The sequence below is a fragment of the Patagioenas fasciata genome, chromosome 1, assembly GCF_037038585.1.
Source record: "Patagioenas fasciata isolate bPatFas1 chromosome 1, bPatFas1.hap1, whole genome shotgun sequence".
NCBI lineage: Eukaryota > Metazoa > Chordata > Aves > Columbiformes > Columbidae > Patagioenas > Patagioenas fasciata.
The window spans coordinates 13,580,489-13,600,255 of record NC_092520.1 but is presented as its reverse complement, the minus strand read 5'-3'; the positions used below and the strand labels follow the sequence as shown (position 1 = coordinate 13,600,255).

General features: G+C 44.8%; 1 protein-coding gene across 1 annotated transcript in view; it reads left to right on the top strand.

Annotated features, from left to right (window-relative positions):
• MAML2 (mastermind like transcriptional coactivator 2) overlaps window positions 1-19,767 on the top strand; it is a 219,010-nt gene that overhangs the window by 130,705 nt on the left and 68,538 nt on the right. The window contains exon 2 of the mRNA XM_065832218.2: window positions 15,904-17,358. Within this exon, the coding sequence (XP_065688290.2) occupies window positions 15,904-17,358 (1,455 nt within the window). The remainder of the gene's footprint in view (window positions 1-15,903; window positions 17,359-19,767) is intronic.

The window sequence follows — 19,767 nt, the reverse complement described above, 5'->3', positions numbered from 1 at the left end:
CCCAAATAAACCAGTAGGGCTGAGCGACGGTAACCCAATTTGACCTTCTGTCATCCCCACTGCTGCTATTACAAGGCTGCAGTTTTGTGAGATGTGGAGAGCAAATATCCCTCCAAGCAAAGACCACACCAGAGTCAGGGCCTTGTACGCATCTCTGGGTGAGTGGGGTGCAGTGGCCGTGCCCGGGTCCCCTCTGAGCTGATGCAGCCCCGAAACCACCATGTTTCTGGGTGGGTTCTGTCACTGGGGATGGAGGAGCAACTTCTACCAGGAGACTTGCCAGGAGTGAAGAAGTGAAGGTTTATCACTGCAATCTATCAACATTTGGGCAAAGTATACCTTTGTACGTGAGATAAAGTTTCCACTCCTGATTGAAAAAAGGAGGGGGAGGAAAGGGAGGGAGGTTCAGAGCCTAAGAATCCCAACACTCAGATGTCTTAATTAAAGGTAAACTTTTGCTTTGGGGTGACTGTGGTTAGAGCAGCAGGCAGAGACCTGACAGCACAGGCTAAACAAAGAGAAAAAAGGTTCTTTTTTTTATTTCTTTTTTTTTTTTTTTTTTTTTTTTTTGCCAAGCATTCGCTTTGGCCTCAGTCTGAAATGGTTTTGAAACTACAGACACCTTCATGTAAATGTTCTTAATAAAGAAAAAAAAAGTCCACTCTGGGACATTTGTAATCCTTCTGATTTAGATGTTTTAATAAAGTTCAAGTTTATCTTGGAAGATGGTCGCTGACCTGGAATTAAAAGTATGACTCTGCCAACGTAAGACTGAGAGCACAGACAGAAGACTTAAATATAACAGTATAATATGTGTCTGTTTATATATGTATACACACATGTATAGATATATATGTGCATATGCTATATAAACACAACTCTAAATAATCATAAACTCCCTTTAAAAATTATTTCAGCCCAAATTAAGGTATAGACAACATCTGATCGGCTCAGATGCTACCAAGTGGTGCCCCATGATATATTCATTTCCTATTCTGGTGTGGTTAATTGGGTATTTTGATTTAATTACCACAGTCAATAGCACTTTCAGTAGAATGTCTTAAGTGTTCATTTAATTTATTGTAGATTTAATAAGGCAGCGGTTGTATGTTAAAGCTGTTAACCATCTGGATGCAAAGCCCATCTCTTCTCGTGGGTAGCTGGGGCCTGGTCCAAGACACACTGATGTCTACAACAGCCTTTCTGTTGACTTCAGGAGCTCTAGACCTGGGCTCCTCGGGGAGCAGGGAGGTAGGCAAATGCCTCTGGCTGTGGGTTTCTTGGCTGGGCTGTGTGAGGGGGGTTTTTTTAAGGTGCCGTTTCTTTTCTGTAGGCGATTTCATAAAACAGAAATGGCAGGAAGAACAGCCCATGACTCGGAGCTTGGTAATTGTGGACTATGAGACCAATCCGTTTGGGTTGGGATTCTAAGTAAAGTTTCAAGAGGCTTCTCATAGCCTGGGTAAGGATGCCATGAGCTGGGTCACACCTAGGAAAAATTAAAATAAACAAGGACAAGTTGAAGTAAACGGAGCGATTTGACAAGCCTCATGCGACTGAGTGATCTGTTTTACCCTTGTCACAAGGTCTGGCAGAGCTGTTCATCCTCCCTCCACCTCCTGTGAGTCACTCGCTCGTGCCGTGGGTCAGGAATTAGGCAGGTCTGCAGGTTTTCAGATCACCAGTGTACTGGGGAGCAGAAAGAGGCAGCCAGCAGATATCAGCATCGCCTCTCTGGATTTCAGGGGCTCTCTTAAGAGGGAGCTTGATTTGTTTATGTAAAGGATGATACAGCACAGGGCTGTGATTGTAGGGTCTGGTCTTTATGCCTGGGGACCTGCCCGTTCTCTCTTCCTGCACACTCCTAATTGCTAACCAGACTTTGGTAAAATACCACAACACTGGATGTTTTAGCGATTTGTTAGTGCCTAAAGATGCTGGAGGGTACTTGAGGGGATTTCCAGGAAGACTTGGGTCAGGAGTGGCATAACAGGATGTGTACCAATAGCCCCACCATGCAGACCACATGCCTTGGTTGGATGAGAAGAAGGGAGGAAAGAAGAATGGGTTTTAGGCAGAGGTTCCACAGCTCTGCCATGGGACAAGCAGGAGGAGAGTGTTTTAGGGGATCCTAGAGTAGCCACCATTGCTCCCTCTTCATCCAGTCAACAACTGAGTTTATCCAGCAACCGCCAGTCACACGTTGCCATTTATATGATGTTGCCCAGACCCGGGGCCATAGCTGGCCGTCTGGCAAGCTCCATGAGACACAGGAGCCACAGGTTCCTCAGGGCTGTGGGCTCCCATGGCCCCCAGGCTTGAAGCCAGGCTGTGTTTAAAAACAAGCAGCAGAAACGTCGGCAGGAACGGGGCTCCAGCCCATGAAACCAAATGGAGGGAAATTCTTCTGCTGCAGAAAGTAGGCAAAAGGCAACTGGAGATGAATAGACTGCCTGACAGCTGGCAGACACGCAGACTGTCTGCCATAGATGGTAATATAGGCACTGCAACTATTATGGCATCTAAAGTAAAAAAAAAAAAACAAAAAAGAAGTAATGAAAAGCTTTAACCTCTGCTATCCAAGAAAACAAACAGTGGCTTCAGATGCAGTGGGTGCAGAGACGCCTTTGCGATGCTCGTGACGGGCAAATGGTCGTGAAAGCTCTGAGGAGCTGTGTTTGGGATAACGGCTCGGAGCGCCTGGGTTCGTGCTTTATTTGTACTACTTACACAGACAGTTTTAAAAATTATATTACTGCTGTTATTGTAACGATATTGCTATCACTACTGTTATTTTCTTAACACATGAAGGGAGCCTGGACAGCCGCTCTTTATTTCTTACATGAATCCAAACGGCGTTTGGATTTTTGTGGAGATCAGACACCAGACACATTCCTACATTCTTGTCCGATGTTCAATATTTTTCCATGAGTCAAGGAGAACAAGAATGGGCATATTGTGTAAATGCAAAACTCTGCCTTTTTAAACTGACACGATGAATTTCAGCCCGGCCTCTTTGTCTCTCTCCTCCGAGCGCGGACTTTTCAGCCTGCCAGATTTTGTTACTTACTGTCCTTGAGAACAGAGGGAGGGAAAAGTCAGCCCTTGTTAATTCATTGTCCCAGTTACCTAGCAGTGCTGTATCCTTAAGGACTGCTGAGGTTTTTTTGCTCTTCTGAGCTGGTGAAGAGCTGTTGCTTTCCTGCCAGCTCCATTGTGTTCCCCTATTAGAAGCCTGCAACACCAGAGGCACTTTAAAAAGAAGCAAGGAGTCTGTTGCAATAGACATCCAACAAAAGTTCCTGCTGCAATCTGCACTTCCAGTAAATGCTGGTTCATAATCCAGATTTCAGGCTCCAGGGCTGGTTCTTAATAAAACACTGATACAGGTCACTGTAGCTGCATCTGTTTACAACCGCAGAAAATATGGCTCACTGTGGCATCGGTCTTCAGTACAGATTCACAAATACCAACATATATGGGGTCCCTGCAATTTGAATTTGGCTTGGGGAACGTGACAAAACACTTTCCCACCTCTGTTTTTTAAAGTGCTTGTGAAAGGTGCCTGATTAGTGACCTAAAGACTTAACCAGAGCAACAACTGTCCTGGGACTGCTCAGATTTGGTCCATGTCCCAGACAAGACTCCAGGTCCTGCCTTTCCAAAGGCTTCTCCTAAGTACAGACCACCATAGACAGAAATCTGTCTGCAAACAAAGACAGACATTTTTTTTCTAGACAGAGATCTCTTTGAATTTTTGCAGACAGTTTAATAGGCTATAAACCGTGTATATTCTCATATAAATGAGAATAAATATGTATCTACTGAAGCAAGCCTAGTCTAAGTAATATGCAAGCCAAGTTTCACTGAAGTGCTTTGATAACCCTGAGTTTTCAGCCGCTCTTTCTGAGAGCGGAAAGTTGGTGAATGCCCTCTGAGTGCATTTGACCCAGAGCTTCCCAGCTAAGGCTTATGAAAGAAAGGGGAGCATACGAAGAGCGAAAGGAACTAATTAGCACCAAGAATGATGTGGTCATTTGTCCACAAGGAACTGGTCTGCTGCCTCCAGAGTTTCATGTATAGCAGCTTGCTCTGCAGCCATTTGGCTGTAATGATTTCTAGTCACCATTAACTGGTGCTGTAAAGGCGAAAGGTTTCACATTAGTTATCAAAATGGAAATTTTTTTTTTTTATCCAGTCTAGTATTTTCTAAAGTATATTGGAATCCATATTTTGGCACCTAAATAGATGTCTGCTCTTCAGAGGCGCTGAATGTGCATTGGTGTCTTTCGGAATTTAGCTGGGAAACAAGGCTTGTTGCTAATGTGTTTGACAATGTCTAAATGCATGAAGAGTATTTTTCAGAAAAATATATTGAGATAAAGCCCTTGTCATGGAACCTTATAATCAAGGAGAGAGAAACAAAGTCCAGCAAAGTCAATTTAAAGGACTTTAGATTAGGCTTAAGGAAAAGTATCATTTAGCAACTCTGCTTCATCTGATGCAGAATCAGTTTGCTTGGCCAAACCTTTGGTTGTTTATGTCATTGAAAAGCTACTGATCTGATGCTTTCCCTGAAGGAATCTACGTAGAAACAGAGACTGCCATTTCTCAAGTGCATTGTCATTTATGGCTTTCATCTCTTCCTCCTCCCTCATCATGTATATAGTTGACTTGGAGACAAGTCAAATTTATAAGTTTCCCCCATTCACTCTGCATTCAAAGTTTTCCCGTTACATGCCAGATCTTAGAAGTGAACAATTAAAGGATGAGAGAGAAGGGACACAAGTTGTTAATGAGATATAAGGAAAAATGGTGGAGCTGGAATGGGGCCAGCAGAAGTTGTGGAGTCTTCATCCTTGGATGTGTTCAGCACTTGCCTGGACAATGTTCTGAGCAATCTGAGGTAACTTTGAAGGTAGCTCTGCTTTTAGCAGAGCCTGGACCACATGATGTCCAGAAATCCCTTTACAGCTGCTTCATTTTATGATCCTGAAGGTCTTCTCAGGAACTCTCCACTGACACCCCTGCCACAATACTTCTGGTTTTTTTTGTGTGAATAGCATGGTAAATGGACAAGTAGCAAATGAACTCTCTTTCTACTGTGTTAGTGGTCTGCAGAGACGGAATTTGAGAGACCCAGCTATGGAGCCATGTGACTGCAGAGGGCTTCCTCTGTATGACTCTTGATGGGTGCTTACTGTAGGTGCCTGGATTCCTTATCCAAATCAGAAGAGCAGCTAAACTGTTCTGCTGTTGGCCATACCTGATGCATCATCAACATGTAGACTACAAAAGTGATGCAGCACTGATGCAACAAAGCTTGGTTGTAGTTGAGGGATCGATAGCTTAGCTGAGCCATTTTCACTGTGCAGCCGAAGGAATGCTGTTTCTTGTGATGGTTGTGGTACCTGTGTTGGGTCTTGCAGGAGTGTGTCCCCTTGTGTGTTGTGTGAGGATGGAGATGCTATTGCACTCAGTTATTGCCAAACAGGAAATACAGCATATAGGAAGCATCAATTGTAGTGAATCCACTTGTGTCCCATTCACTGAAAACTATCATAGTGGCCAAAATACCTGAAAGTTTTGTGGTGACGCTTCTTGTTTTATCACCACAGCAGATGTAATGCATAGCTGGCGGGGATGGGCTCCCGCACAGAACTACCAGAAGCATCTTCATCAGCTACTGAGCATCCCACTGTGTCTCGTGGGACTCAGTGAGGAGTTCAGGACCAACAATCTCCTTGAAGAAAGCTGCAGTCAGGTTAAAGGCATTCAGTACAAAGGCTCTGGAGACCAGGGGACTGGATGGCTGCGGAGACATGGGTGCCGGCAGCTGAGGGTCGCACTGACAACCTCGGTCAGCAGCATTGCTGCTCCAGGCCACAGACCCCGGTGTGTGCTTGGCAGCAGGCTTGCTGCAGAGGGGCAGGACAAAGGGCTGAGAGGCTGTGGTGTGCAAACTGTGTCGTCTCCTCACTGTGGAGATTTGCAAGTGTCCACGAGCCTCTCAGTCCATCTGAGGATTGCTGAGGGCGCTGTCATTGAGCCCGTGTCCCACAGACAGGCCAAGACATGGCTCTCGTGTTTTCTTTCTCTCTTTTATCCCTTCTTTGCACCACATTGTGTCATCATATACCTCAGACTGAAGCATAGGAGGTTCCATCTGAATATGAGGAAAAACTAATTTACTGTGAGAGTGCCAGAGCCTGGACCAGGCTGCCCAGAGAGGTTTTGGAGACTCCTCTGAAGATGTTCAAACCCACCTGGACACATTCCTGTGTGATCTGCTCTGGTGAACCTGCTTTAGCAGGTGGGTTGGACTGGATGATCTCCAGAGGTCCCTTCCAACCCCAACCATCCTGTGATTCTGTGATTCCTACCCATTCAATGAGGTGTGTAACACTGTTTGATGTTACATTTCAAACCATGTGATGATGATGTCTGGTTCAGAATAAACAGCTTCAGACACAAATCCTATTGCAATGTTGTCTCCTTTTGCCAAAGCAAATCATTTTGCAAAAGCCAAGCTTTTGCCGGATGCTCCGTACTATCAAATATTCTCTTTGCTAATCAGAGAGAAAAAGAATGCCAGAAAACTTATTTTCACTTTTTTCAGATACATCTCCATGCATTTGACTTATCTGCTTGTGCAAACATATTTCGCTCATCCTCTCCATTCTGCTTGTCATTTCTCACATCCCTTTTTAGCATGATCTTGTAAGCTTTTCAGTACCTGAGTGGTTGAGGTTGTTTTTAGCTTGTAGGTGCCTTTTTCTTATCCCATACTGCTCCTGGTCTCCTCTGTCTACACTGACCTTTTCCAGCTCCTAGAGTGGATTCCTGGGTGGATGCTTGTTTCCAGAAATTTCCATTCACCCTCTTTGGCCTTTTTCTTGGGCTTAGATTCTTTCAGACTTCTCATAAAAATAATCAAGATGGTACTCAAAGAAACACCAGATAATGAAAAATCACTTGAACGGCAATATGTGCTAGTCTGAGGCAATAAGGCATTCGAGGTCCTGTAACCTGCTAATGATCTTCCATTGTCTCAGATTGATTTTTGCTATTCATTCGTATTCTGTCATTCTGTCTGTGTCTTTGGACTAGTATCGAAACTCAGGAGTATAATTGGTAGTAAACATTTAGATACTGATCAAATTACTTCCATATTTACAGTTTTCTTCCAGAGTTCTAAAGGGTTGGAAATACAGGACTTCTGAAACATGGCCAGATATGTGCCCTTTCTAAACCCTTGTGGCATCTCATTGGTAGCAGTGACAAATATATTGGGAAAGATACACAATCACCTTGACAGGCCTGCGAAAACCACTACTCTTCCCTCTTAACTCTTTCTCCCCTGCCCGCCGACAATTTTAGCCAGTTGCCATGGACCACAGGCTGATTTGAACCTTGATGTTTAATATGTCACATCCCCCTCTAAATATTTTATCATCACCTTTCATAAGTCAGTATCTTCCGATTTCCAAACAAGTGCTCAGTCCCTCTTTAGATCTTGCTGAGCTCTGGACCTGCCATGTAATTCCTCAGACTCTAACCACATTGGAAGAAGTTTGTAATTTCATTTGGATTGCTAAATACTCACTTGTTCTGCAGTTAATCTGTCACAGTCTTATTATATAAACTTTCATAATTTTCTCTTTTATTTGTCCCTTCTATTGTCTGTTCTTTTAATAGAAGTATCCTCAAAGCTCTTAAATCAGTGTCGTTACTTGCCTTCAAAACCCTCTAAATTTTTGCCTGTTCTGCTCATATATGTCAGACTTTTGGTGGGGTGCACTTGTCATGTTTAAGCTGAAGGTTTTGAAAATGGCTATTAAATACTGCTTTTACTTTATGTCCTTTTTTAATGGGGTGAACATGCATGATGGGGAGAAGCAGGGAGAAGATGCTATTATAATACAGGTCAAACCCAGCCATCAATCAAGTATAGCAACCTTCTCTTCCCACAGGCCTGATTTGATCCTAAATATCACTTCTCCACTGCAGTTTTTGGCAGGGGATCAGGACTCCTTCCTCCTAACAAGAAGCCATTTTGGTAGTTACTCATTAAGAGTCTCAGTTGATGCAGCGGTGGGAGGCGGTTCTCACTGAAGCTGGCCCTCCTTGTCCTGGCTGATAGAGGCAATGCTGGAAGCGTGACTGGGTGATATGCCGAAAGGTTCTCTTTTTTCCAGTCAACAAGTGATGACTGTATCTCCTCTGAACTGTAACTTACCCTGCAGAAGACCTCAAGGCCAAACAGCTGGTATGAGTGTCCTGTGTGACACACTGATTTGCAGGAAGAAACAGTCTAAATATTTCCTTATTTTCCAAGGCTGGATGGATAGCTGCTGTCTTCCTCCATTTATTGAACTTTTGATACAGAGTGGTGCAGAGGAGATAGGTGCTTAGACAGGTAATAAAAGCTCATGTGTGGGCATGAATATGTGCTCTAATGAAGTTACAAAGCCTCCACACAACCAGTTTGGAAGTGATGCTGAGCCGAAAACCAGGACCAGAGTGCTCTCAGCGCTCTCTCCTTAGGTGAAATCTGCTATGCTATTGATCTCTAAAAGGCAAATCAAATAACAGCAGTCACATTTTTAAGGATTAGGAGCTTCCTGTGCAAGACAGTATGTGTTTTTAATACTTTAAGCTGACTTATGAAACTGGTAAACAATGTGGAGGGTGGTGTTGGATGACCTCTTTTACATGCCTGATCATCCTGTCAACATTTATAATGCATTCGATATTTCCTTCTCATCAGGATAGGATGAGTTAAGCAGTCGCATTTCCCAAAGCTCAGGTTGCATTACGCTTTGTTCCACATTTCATGGTAATAAACATTGACATAAATTTCTGTAGATTTCACATAAAGTGATTGTTAATTTATTCATGGTTGAAAAGGATCTTAAAAAAAAAATAGAAGGGAACAAAACAGAAAAGACTTATCCAGAAGACAAATACACAGCTTGCAGGATAAGAAATACAGATCTTTCATGCCTGTTTGTTTTGCACACAGTAATGACTGCTACATTCTGATTAGCAATCTTGACCTAGTTAAAGTGCTATTGTTTCTCTGTGTTCCTATTCTTCTAAAAGACTGTGGCTAGACATGATATTTTATAATCCATCAGATGTAAAATCTGCATAAAAAAATATAATTGTTGTGCTTCAGCAACTTGGACCAAAGCCCTGACATTTTATTGCTAGGCAGTACACTGTGAATAATATAGATGCATTTTTAGGTTGGTATGTTCAGTTGGCAAGATATGTAATTTTTCCATAAGCGAAGGTAAATGGTGGGATTTCTAACATACTGATTACTATTCCAGCCTTATTTCCAGCTAATGAGAATTAAGTGGATACTTGTCAGCCAAGAAACATCCTTGTTACCATAAATTCCATTTTAGCAGCACTTTTGCTACAGTAAACAGGGAGAAAAACTTGTGTTACCTCTCAATCAACGTTATGATTGACAGTGGTGCTTATGCCTCAGGATCAACCAGAATGAGGCCGCCAGTGCTAGAGATCCTTTATGGACAACAAGTCTCTCCCCAAATCTCTTGTGATCCCAAAGACGGGGATGGGTGGTGGGAAGGTTTGGGATGTGCAGAGCAAACCCCTTATGGCAGTAAACCTTGCTCCTTGTGAGCGGAGCAGCCTGGGGAGCGATTCATTCAATGGAAGAGGAGTGGGGCAGGGTGGTGTGCTGGCTCGGGCTGCCGCGCTCACCAGCCGTGTGAGGCTGAAGGCACCTGCTCCTCCTCCTTGCTGCCCTCCCTTCCTGCGGACACGCTCGGGGTGGGTAGCATGTAGGAGCATGAAGAAGAGAAGGCACCTGGAGGTGAACCTGTGAAAACCAGGCTGGAGCGGGAAACAGCATCTGCTCCTCTTGCACAGGTCTTTGCGACCAATGTAGGACCACCTTGACCCAACCACGGTGCCATGTGGACACACCAGCTCCTGGTGCTGCTCCCCATGTGCCCAGGACCTCCACTCTGTCATGCAGTCCTGCATGAAAAATGAATGTTGTTTCCCAGATCAGTGTCATCCAGCAGGTTGGACTTTCTGAACTTGCAGTGCTAAAATCTCTCTGAAGGCATCTGTCACGCTTGCATTCTCAGCCATGTCAGGTGGAAGCTGCAAATGAAGACAAAAGATTAAAAATAAATACCCTCTTGCTGTGCAGAGAAAGTGCAGCGCAGAGAGGCTGGGGAGAGGTGCTCAGCAGAGGACCATGCTGTTGAGATCTTCAGGAGGGATGTCAGGGTGAACCTGATGTGGGTGTGGGGAGGAGCAGGAACAGCCAGAGACACCAGATTTCAGAAGACATGTAGAAAAAGCGGTAACGGGACCCCTTTTGCCTGTTCCTAAGAAGCGTGTCTGTAGTCAGAACCAGGCCATAAGGGTGTGCGTGTGATCATGACATTAGGACCTGTGGTGGCCCCAGAGGTGGCAGCTCAGGGCAGTGGCCCCTCCTCATCCTCGTGTCAGCCCCGGGTGCTTCAGTGGCTCTGCGGCTGGCCACAGTGTGTGTCACCACAGCCATGGCATCTGGCCAAAGGGGTAAGAAGACAAGGAGAGGGCCACCTGGTCCTCCTGCATGCTGGGGAGATGTCTGCAATGGGACAGCTCAGCACAGCCGAGAGGCTCAGTGCCGGCCTGGAGAGGTGCTCCCAGCTCGCTCAGCTCCGGGCACCGCAGGAGGTGGCACTGCACAGTGCTGGCAGCAAACGCTGGGACCGCTATTTCGAAAATGAGAGCTACTGTCATTCAGGATCAGGCCCTGAGTCCCGGGGGTGGGTCTCTGGGTCCAGCCCTGGGATACGAAGGTGCTTTCACAACATAAATAAGAAGTAGCATTCAGTATGTTTTCCTCCTCTGGAATGTTTTGGGTTGTTGGTTGTTTTTTTTTTTTTGGCCACTTTCATTGTTCAAATATTTTCTGTATTTTTCATGTAATTCCTTTTCCCTTCCCATCCACAGAAACATGAAGGATTTTGTTTATGGTGCATCCATAGATACGGTCAGCACATATTGTGAGAAAGTCCAGGAAATTCAAAAGAGACCCTTTAAAGTAGATTTGTCTGCTGCTTCTATATTAAAAGCATAAAATCCAAAGCTCCTTTTTTAATATCAGAAGTATTACTCCACATGAACCGCTAATGCTGCCACACTGCCTGCTTTACAAACCAAGTGTGATAATCGCTTGGGGTTTAAGCTAGCAGCATGTTACGAATTTTGTCCCTGTTGCTGCACTACACAAGCTAAGAAAGCTGCAAACCTCACTAGAAAAATGTGAGAGATGAGAAAACAAAGGTGGCAGGAGATCTTCCTTTTACATCTCTAGCTAATAAGGGTTAGTGGAGACTTAAAACTATCACACTGATTTTTTTCTCTGTAGTTTGCTTGGAGCATTTTGGTGTTTTGGTCCAGTCTTAAGTGTCTGCCTACAAACATTGTGACATGACAGTCAGATGTGTTACTAACATCTCTGCACAAGGCCAAGGATGGGTTGCACTAGGAAATGAATCTTTTTTGAAGTCTGAAGGCATTATGGAGATAGTCAGGCAAGTCAGAGGGACAGGCTGGGTTTTACTTGTCCTGAGAGCTGTGAAACTCAAGGCTGGTTAACCTAGGACTTTTGTCAAGCTCTGAACTCCTACACATTGCTAAATGAAGCAAAAAGCAAATTGCAAAGGCACTCTGACTGAAGAAGCTTCATGAAGTGCACAAAAAGTAGGACTTTAAATGAAAGTGAAACCAGATACTCTTATCATTTCCTGCTGCCACATATGCATTCTCTTCTTGGCCGTATTGGACAGTCCCTGTGGAAGGAATACAAGGTGAATGCACATGGGTGATGTCAGAAATGGATTGAAGATATGATTAATATATTGTTAAATATGGATATTTTGGAGAAAACAATGTCTAAAATTTCTGATTGACAAATTGTGCTTTTGCACCAAAGAGGTTTTTGTTTCTATTTTCTGAAAAAACTTTTGAGCCAGGAAAAAAATAATCAATTTTCAGCAAAATCCTCTAGGTTTACATCTAGTAAAAAAAAAAAAAAATCCAAAAGAAAGGGCGATCAAAAGTGCCTTTTTTTTTCCCCCCCCAAAGATAAATAATTTGATAGCAGATTTTGATGAGCCCTAATTATTAGCTCAGTGGAACTCCTGCTGATTTGTCCTAGTGTCAGGGAGCATTAGAGAAGAAGCAGCCTCAGATCCCTGTTAACACTCAGAATAAGTTGTAAATAGAAATTAATTGTCCCTCTGCACAGGACGTGGTGTCTCACTGGGTCATTTAGACCAAGTTACCTCTAGAGTTTGCTCTGCAGTTAACGTCCCTGGGCTGTTTGGCCCGTGACAGCACTGCACCGTCTCGCAAACGTGATCTCCAGAGGCTTAGCCTGTGAGGTTTTAACTTCAGAAAACCAGTGCATCCAGCAGTCCCTTGCTCTAAGTGTGCGCACACATGCTGAATCACAGAAATTGCTCAGCAAAAGGTCTTAAATAACAGGAGCTGGAAGGAAATGGATGTTCTCTTTGATGGTTCATAGAGTGCTGCCCACCTGTCTGTGGGATGGAGCTGTGCAAGGAGGGTTCCCTCTTCTCCCACTTACTGACATGTCACTCATTTCCCATCACAGAGCCTTTCAGTGTTACGCAGTTCAAGTAGTTTGAGATGTGTCATCGGGAGCCTGTTTGATCTGAGGAACGTGCCTGTGCATTACAGGAACTTCTGCTTTACTTTTACCGACCCAAATCAATCCCAGCTTGCAAATTGGAAGAGATGGAGTCCAAAATCTGGCAAACTCTTTTTTTTTGCTTTACCTTCTGAAGTGTCTGCTTGTGTTGTGGAACAGGGCTTTAGTACCAACTTTCAATCAGTAGTTGAAAAATGTGATTGCTAGAAAACTGCAAAGATTTGAGCGATCAAATCCTGGTCCGCTCCTTTCTGAAAACAAAACGGGCGTAATGCTGGGGCGGCAGTGCCAAACAGACAACAGTGCTTGGATGAAACAGCAAGACTGTGATGGACACTGCTTGTCTCACTGAAAAACACAGACCGGTCCCCTAAGAATCACCCTGACACAAAACTGGTAACAGCTCAATGCAAGAAGGGGCAGGGTCTTTATCCCCATGGGCTGCCACGTCCTTCCCATGCCCTTGCCCTCCACACCCCTGGCTCATGGGGGATGTGAAAGTGGGACATTTTCAGCAGCCTCAGTGAAGTCTCCCAACAGTCCCCTGCACCTTTGCAGCCTCACTCACTCTCATTACTGCTTTAAGGTGGGGGCATCTATGGACCGAGGTGGTGTCAGCATTCAGAGGGGAGTGTTTGCATGGTTTGGGGAAGATGCCATAAGCCAGAACTTGTTACTTCTTCCTCAGAAATGCATAGTGCCTTTTTTGGTAGGCATGATAGCAGCACAGATGTCATGAACCCAGGAGTCCTCCAGCCCATGTCAAGGGAGGGAACACTTGTTAAGAGATGTGTCTGGAGATCACAGTGCTCTCCCTGGCTCTGCTGCTGAGTTGTGCATGTCACCAAGTGAACTACAGCTCACCCGTCTCTGCTAGCAGCGAGCTCCAATGCAGAAGAGAAGCAACTGCTACGCACAGCACAGCGCAACGCCTGCATTTTTAATTGTATCAGAAGGCCTGGTGCAGGTGCTCCTAAAATGTGAAGACATTTTGAACAGCTCCCTCTGATTCAAAATGTCAAGTAAAAGCAAAACTATCTCAGAAAAGCATATTAGCCACATAAAGCGCGAACATATGCAGAGGGTATATTTACTCGTTATCTGTTCAGCCTTTCTGTGAGCGGCACATCTGAAAGCAAAACATTCTGATGAGCTGGGGACTTCCCCATTTCCCAGGAAGACAATTTTGGGGGCAAGACAATGATTTCTAATAAATGCACTGACAGCAAAGATGATGGGAAAAGGAAGTGCAGCTTACCGTTTCTTTTTGCAAAGGAAAGTACAGTGACTCATGTGTCGGAACACACTAACCGAAGACAGGCTGTGCACTTCACAAGTGACCACCCAAAATGTTCCCCATAGGGAACAGCTAATGACAGTTGGTTACTCTTGAAGGCACAGGGTCTGAGGACTTGTACAACTAGGCACCAGCATGTCTGTCCTTATGAAATGAAAACATGAATCTGTGATTCAAAAGCTACGCTGGAAGCTTAACTTGAGATACGAGATGAGATTTTCGATGTCGGAGAAATTACAAGTGTTATTTTAAAGGGTAAAGTCGGTGACCTGCTGATGCAATGGAAGGATAGGTGAGTACCAAGGAAGTATCTGTCAGTTGAGCTCTTCCCAAGCAGCAAAGTGGTATTCACACCAGAATAAAAGTGTTCGTGCCTGGAGTTATCTGGGAAGAGCTCTTACCTATAGATATGCCTGAAGTTGAGGGCAATGGGGGCCACAACAGTATTAGGTGTCCATGGACTTCTGTACTTGAAACAGCATGATACAAAGGATGTGATTTGAAGATCTCATGAATCATCCTTCCTCACTTAACTGGAAGATTAGAGTTCTCGGTGTTCCCTGTGCCCATCACAGGCTCCCAAGGTATCACAGTTTGTACAGGCACCGTTTTCTCACTGGCACACACAGGTATTTGCCAGATGATGTTGTCCTGTTGCTTCCAAGGCTGGTGCACCTCTGCCCAGGCGCAGATAGCAGAAGATGAGCCGTGTTTCCCTGCGGAGTTCCCTGACATTGCTCACAGCTGACAGTGACAGCGTGTGCGCCGACAGGGCGAGGGCTGCGTGTTCACCGCGTCCAGTGCTTGGTGTGCGCCGGTCATGTACGGAGCTAAAGACATGACAGCTCCGCTTGTTCAGAAGCTATCTGTCCTGTACAAACCATGATTCTGAAATCAAAGCAGTTCTTCTTGAAGGCACCTGCACCAGCCCAAACTTTTCAGCTCCTGGGACTACAGCTTTGTTTTGTGTGCAGGGTAGGGGCTGGTGTGGCAGAGGAGCGTGCATCAGGTGGACAGGGCCATGAACCTCTTCTCCTTCAGTAGGCCCACAAGGCTTGTGAGCACATGAAAGTATCACTGTAAATATTCAAGGAAAGGAAATAGAGCTACAGTTCTCAGAGCAGTGTTGCGTGGTCTGTGTGTTTTATAGCAGATGTTTCAGCACATAAACAATTAAATCTTAATGTATTAATAGACATCTCTGTAAAATAATCCGGCAGTACATTATGAACCAGACCCTTTGCTGACATAACCTGACATGGCTCCAGTGGCTTCATTTTCAGTTTTGAACAAATTAACTTCTAACATCTTTAATTATACACATCTCTGGCCAGTATAAACCTGTGTGAGATCAGGATGCCTGGATCTCATGTGTGCCATTAAAATATCTCCTAGGACTTTTAGACTCTACAGCAGTCAAAAATGGCCTTTGGGATCATATACCAAAATCATGAGAGTGCAATCCTGCAGCACTGGATAGGGCAGAATTCGTGACTGTGCTAGTCTCTGCTGCTGAAAAATACTTCAGATCTGGCTGGCACGATCAGAAGGGAGAACTCTGGGGCAGATATGCCCTGGGCTTTGCCAGCTACAGCTCTGGCAACTTCACACCCAGAGAGGAAGTGGGTTCTGTGATCAATAGGAGGCAGCAATGCTTGAAAAATGCTGGTGGCCAGAAGGACGGGGTGGCGGTGGCAGGGAGATGCCTCGCAGCACATGTTCCTGCAGTTCCACATAGTTTCATTGACTGACAAAGTCCAGAGTAGCTTTCTGTAGTAAGTGCTGCTTACTTGCCTGTTGACTTGAAAGATAATTCTAGTAAATAGATTACAGATTGTTTCTTTGGTGTCATCTAATGATTTTTTTTTTTAATCTCTGCTTCTTCCAGCTCCAAGGCTCCTTGAAGAGAAAGCTGGTGGTCAATCTGTCACCTGTCAACAACAAGAGGCCCAATGGTGTTTCAGAGAGCTCTTTCCTGGACATTAAGAGGATAAGAGTGGGTGATAATATCTCACTGGGACAAGGTGGACAACATGTTAACAATTGCCAAAGCCAGTCAATGTCAGGAACTATGTCTGTGGGGCAGGGGTCACAAAGAAAGGCCAGCAACCTAGCAAACAATACACATGCTAGTGGGAATGGCATGTTTAATATGACTTTGAAAGAGGTAAAGAAAGAACCAGGAGAAACAATGTCCTGCAGCAAACACTTAGATGGCCAGACATCCCATGAGAACACGTTCCCTAACAGATATGGGGAAGAGGCATGGGAACAAATGGATCTGGATCTTCAGGAACTATTTAATGAACTGACTAACATATCAGTCCCGCCAATGAGTGATCTTGAACTAGAGAATATGATAAATGCCACAATAAAACAAGATGAGCCATTCAACATTGATCTTGGGCAGCAAAGCCAGAGGGGTCCTGTGAGATCTCTGCAGATGGATAAGATGGTGATAAAGAGTGAATACCCACCAGGCATGAATCAGGCTCCTGTGGGCTCCCCGCAGATGAGGCCTTCTTCTACAGGTCCAGCCTTCACTATGGCCACCGCCGCCATGTCCACCTCTTCACCCATCCCTTCGGTGCCTCAGAATCAAACACAGGTGTCGCAGGTTTCTTCTGCATCCAGTCGGCCGTTGCCTAACTGGCAGGAGGTGTCTCATGCACAGCAGCTCAAACAGATCGCAGCCAACCGGCAGCAACATGCCTTGATTCAGCAGCAACAGCAGCAGCAGAACCAGACAGCCAACTGGTCCACCTTGTCTCCATCAGGACCTTCGCCTGGACCCTTCGTGCAAGAGAAAATCCCCAGTCCTTCTTTTCGCCAGCAGCAGTTCAGCCCACAAAGCTCAGCGATGCTCGGGGTACCAGTCAATGGGAACCAGCCGAAAGGGCTGAACAACTACGTTTATAAACCAACCACTGCCCAGAGCAATCCCATGGATATAATCATGCAACAGAAGCCTCAGGACCTGAATAGAAACTTTATCAACAGCGCTCAGCCACCACTAGAGCAGCATCATGGCAACACAAAGCCTTTGTTTCACTTTAACTCAGAGCAAACAAACCAGCAGATGCCTTCAGTTTTGGGTTCCCAAAACAAGCCTGCCCTTCTGCACTACACGCAGCAGGCACAGGGCTCAGCCCCCATGCAACAGCCACAGCAACAGCAGCAGCAACAGCCACAGCCGCAACCTGCTCAGCCTCTCCCCAACCAGTCTCTGCAAAGGCCGCCTAATGTACCCCTAGCAATGCAGCAAAAAATGATGCTTCAGAAAATGCAGCAAAGCCAGCAAATCTCAGGTTTGCAGTATCCCGTCTCCCAGCAGCACAGACAGGTAAGGCAAATGCCTCCTTATTTCTTACAGAATCTTTCTGGTCTGAGTAGTAAAAAGGCTTTTCCAGCCTGGCCTCATTCCTCCAGGAGATAAGTACTGGTAGCAGATAATCTCCATCTCAGCACATACTTAATTGAGCTGGTGATGGCACGTTTAGCACCTATTCAGGTATATCATGGATGGACATCAGCAAGTATTTCAAGAAAGACATGTTCATAACACTTTTTTCTTAATGCAATGGAGTGAATATGTCTATATTATGTAGATACTTGTCAGAAAGGTGAGATAGTAGGGCGGATACAAGCTTGTTTTGGACCCCTATCCAAGTTTTCTGTTTTACAAAAATGTAAGCTCTTTTGAATGGCAAAATTTTAATGAACTCCTGTGTTATCATAGATAATGTATTTTACAATGTTAGTTTTTATGCCATCATTTTCCTCAGGGAGACAAGGTTAGGAAATTCTGGGTTTAGCTATCTTTTGACAGACATGACAAAAATACTGTTTGCACATTTGTTATCTGTTCGGCAAAGGAAAACTAAGACTTATCTGTGAGCCTTATAAACACCCATCACACTTCTGGGAATATTCTATGGATAAAATATGATACATGTTTAGATATGAAGGTCAAGGTTGCCACAGATACATCTACAATTATGTACCACGGTGTTGTCATGAGTCAGGGCTCTGACACCATTGATTCCTGTAGCTCAGCTCTGCTGTGTCAAGTCACTGTGCACCAGGATCCCAAGTTTCAGATCTGCCAAGTGAAGTTTGGATATGTAACCTCACTGTACCCCAGAAACTGAAAAACAGGTACAAAACAAGTAAAACGTGTGTTTGATCTTGGGACATTTAAGCCTTGTGAGGGTATGGAGTGGCAATATGGGTGTGGAGATCATTGTGGATTTCTTATATGTGAAAATCAGCTACAAGAAACTACTGAAAAGTGAAAGCCTAAGTCTTCCATAAAGTCCCAGAGAAGCAGCATTGTGAATGAATTGTTCAGAACTGGAGTTTCTCGGCCAAACTGTTTGGGTGAAAAATGTGATGGTTTGGGGGGTTTTCTGTGGTTTGTTGTTGTTTTGGTTTTGGCTTGTTTGTTTAATATAGTTGTATGCATGGAAACCCATCTCCTTTTAACTCTTTTAAACTCCCCGACCAACCAACCCAAACTTTCTCAAACAGAGAGTCCCTTAGCAAGAGCTATGAGGCAAAATATTCAGGCATCTTTGGGTGGGGAGACGTTGTTTTGCTGGGAGATGCTGGAGAAGAAGCGTTGGCAGGAGGTGAGCACAGCTACAGCTTTACTGCTTTACAGGAGGTCTCTGCTGGCTGTTCCTCTCCTTCTTGGGCTACTGTGTGTTCTCTTAGGCGCATTTCCCCATTCTCTTAATAGACTGGCAGGGAGATGAATTTTAACAGTTCAGCCATGATGAAGCTTCCAGCAATCTGTCAGCACAGGGGAGACAGGCAGGACTTCTGCAAAGACTACTATTTTTTTCTGAAAAAAAAAAATATGCAAGGTCACATTCTGGAAAGGAATAAAAACACTGAGAGCAACTCTGCTTGAGGCAATACTCGCTCCTTGCTCTGTGTCCTCTTGGGCTGCTGCTCGGGGCAGCAAGCCAGCGAGATGGTGCTTGGCAACATGGCCATGGCAGCACTAGAGATTTACCGTGAGTGCTGGGGGATCTCTCACCTGTACTGACACAAGGACTTTTGGCTTAGGAAACTTTCCCTAAATGAACTTTGCTGAGTGTCAAACTTTAGGTATTACACCGAGGAAGGAGTTTTGTCTGTCGACACAGACTTCTGCAAGTATCCTTCCAAAGTTTCTGGTCGTCTGACCACTTTCCATAGTTTTGTCTGAAGGATGTGCCTACCTGACCCACAGCACAGCTGAGAAGCTTAGTAGCTTTGTAAACAGAGATTACAGGGCTTTTGCAGAAAGAATGATATTGTTTCTATGCTCTAGAGAGATAAGTGGACTTTTTGAAGAGATCCTTACCAATTGTTCCAAAGTTTTGCTGAAACTCAGAGAACCAGATAGGTCTCTCTCAGTACTCTGTAGCTGGTGGAATGATACTTAGACATACAGACGGTCCATAAATAGTAAGATTTTGTATTGGTTTGAACGTAACTCTTCACCTGGCAATAGTTATGTATTCTGTGTACTCCTTTAGGGCCTGCCTGAACAGCAGCAGGAGCCCACCAGCCCCTGGGTCAGGCCTGCTTGTCCCTGTAGGTCCACTCTTAATATTAAATCGGAGTGGGAGGAGACAGCCCTAATGTTATATTCCAATAAAGACAACAAAGCTCAAAGCAACCTTGTGGGTCAGCTCCTGCTGATTTTAGTAATGGGGGCATCACCTCGTTTAGGCTGCATGGTCTTCTTTCCTGGAGGATC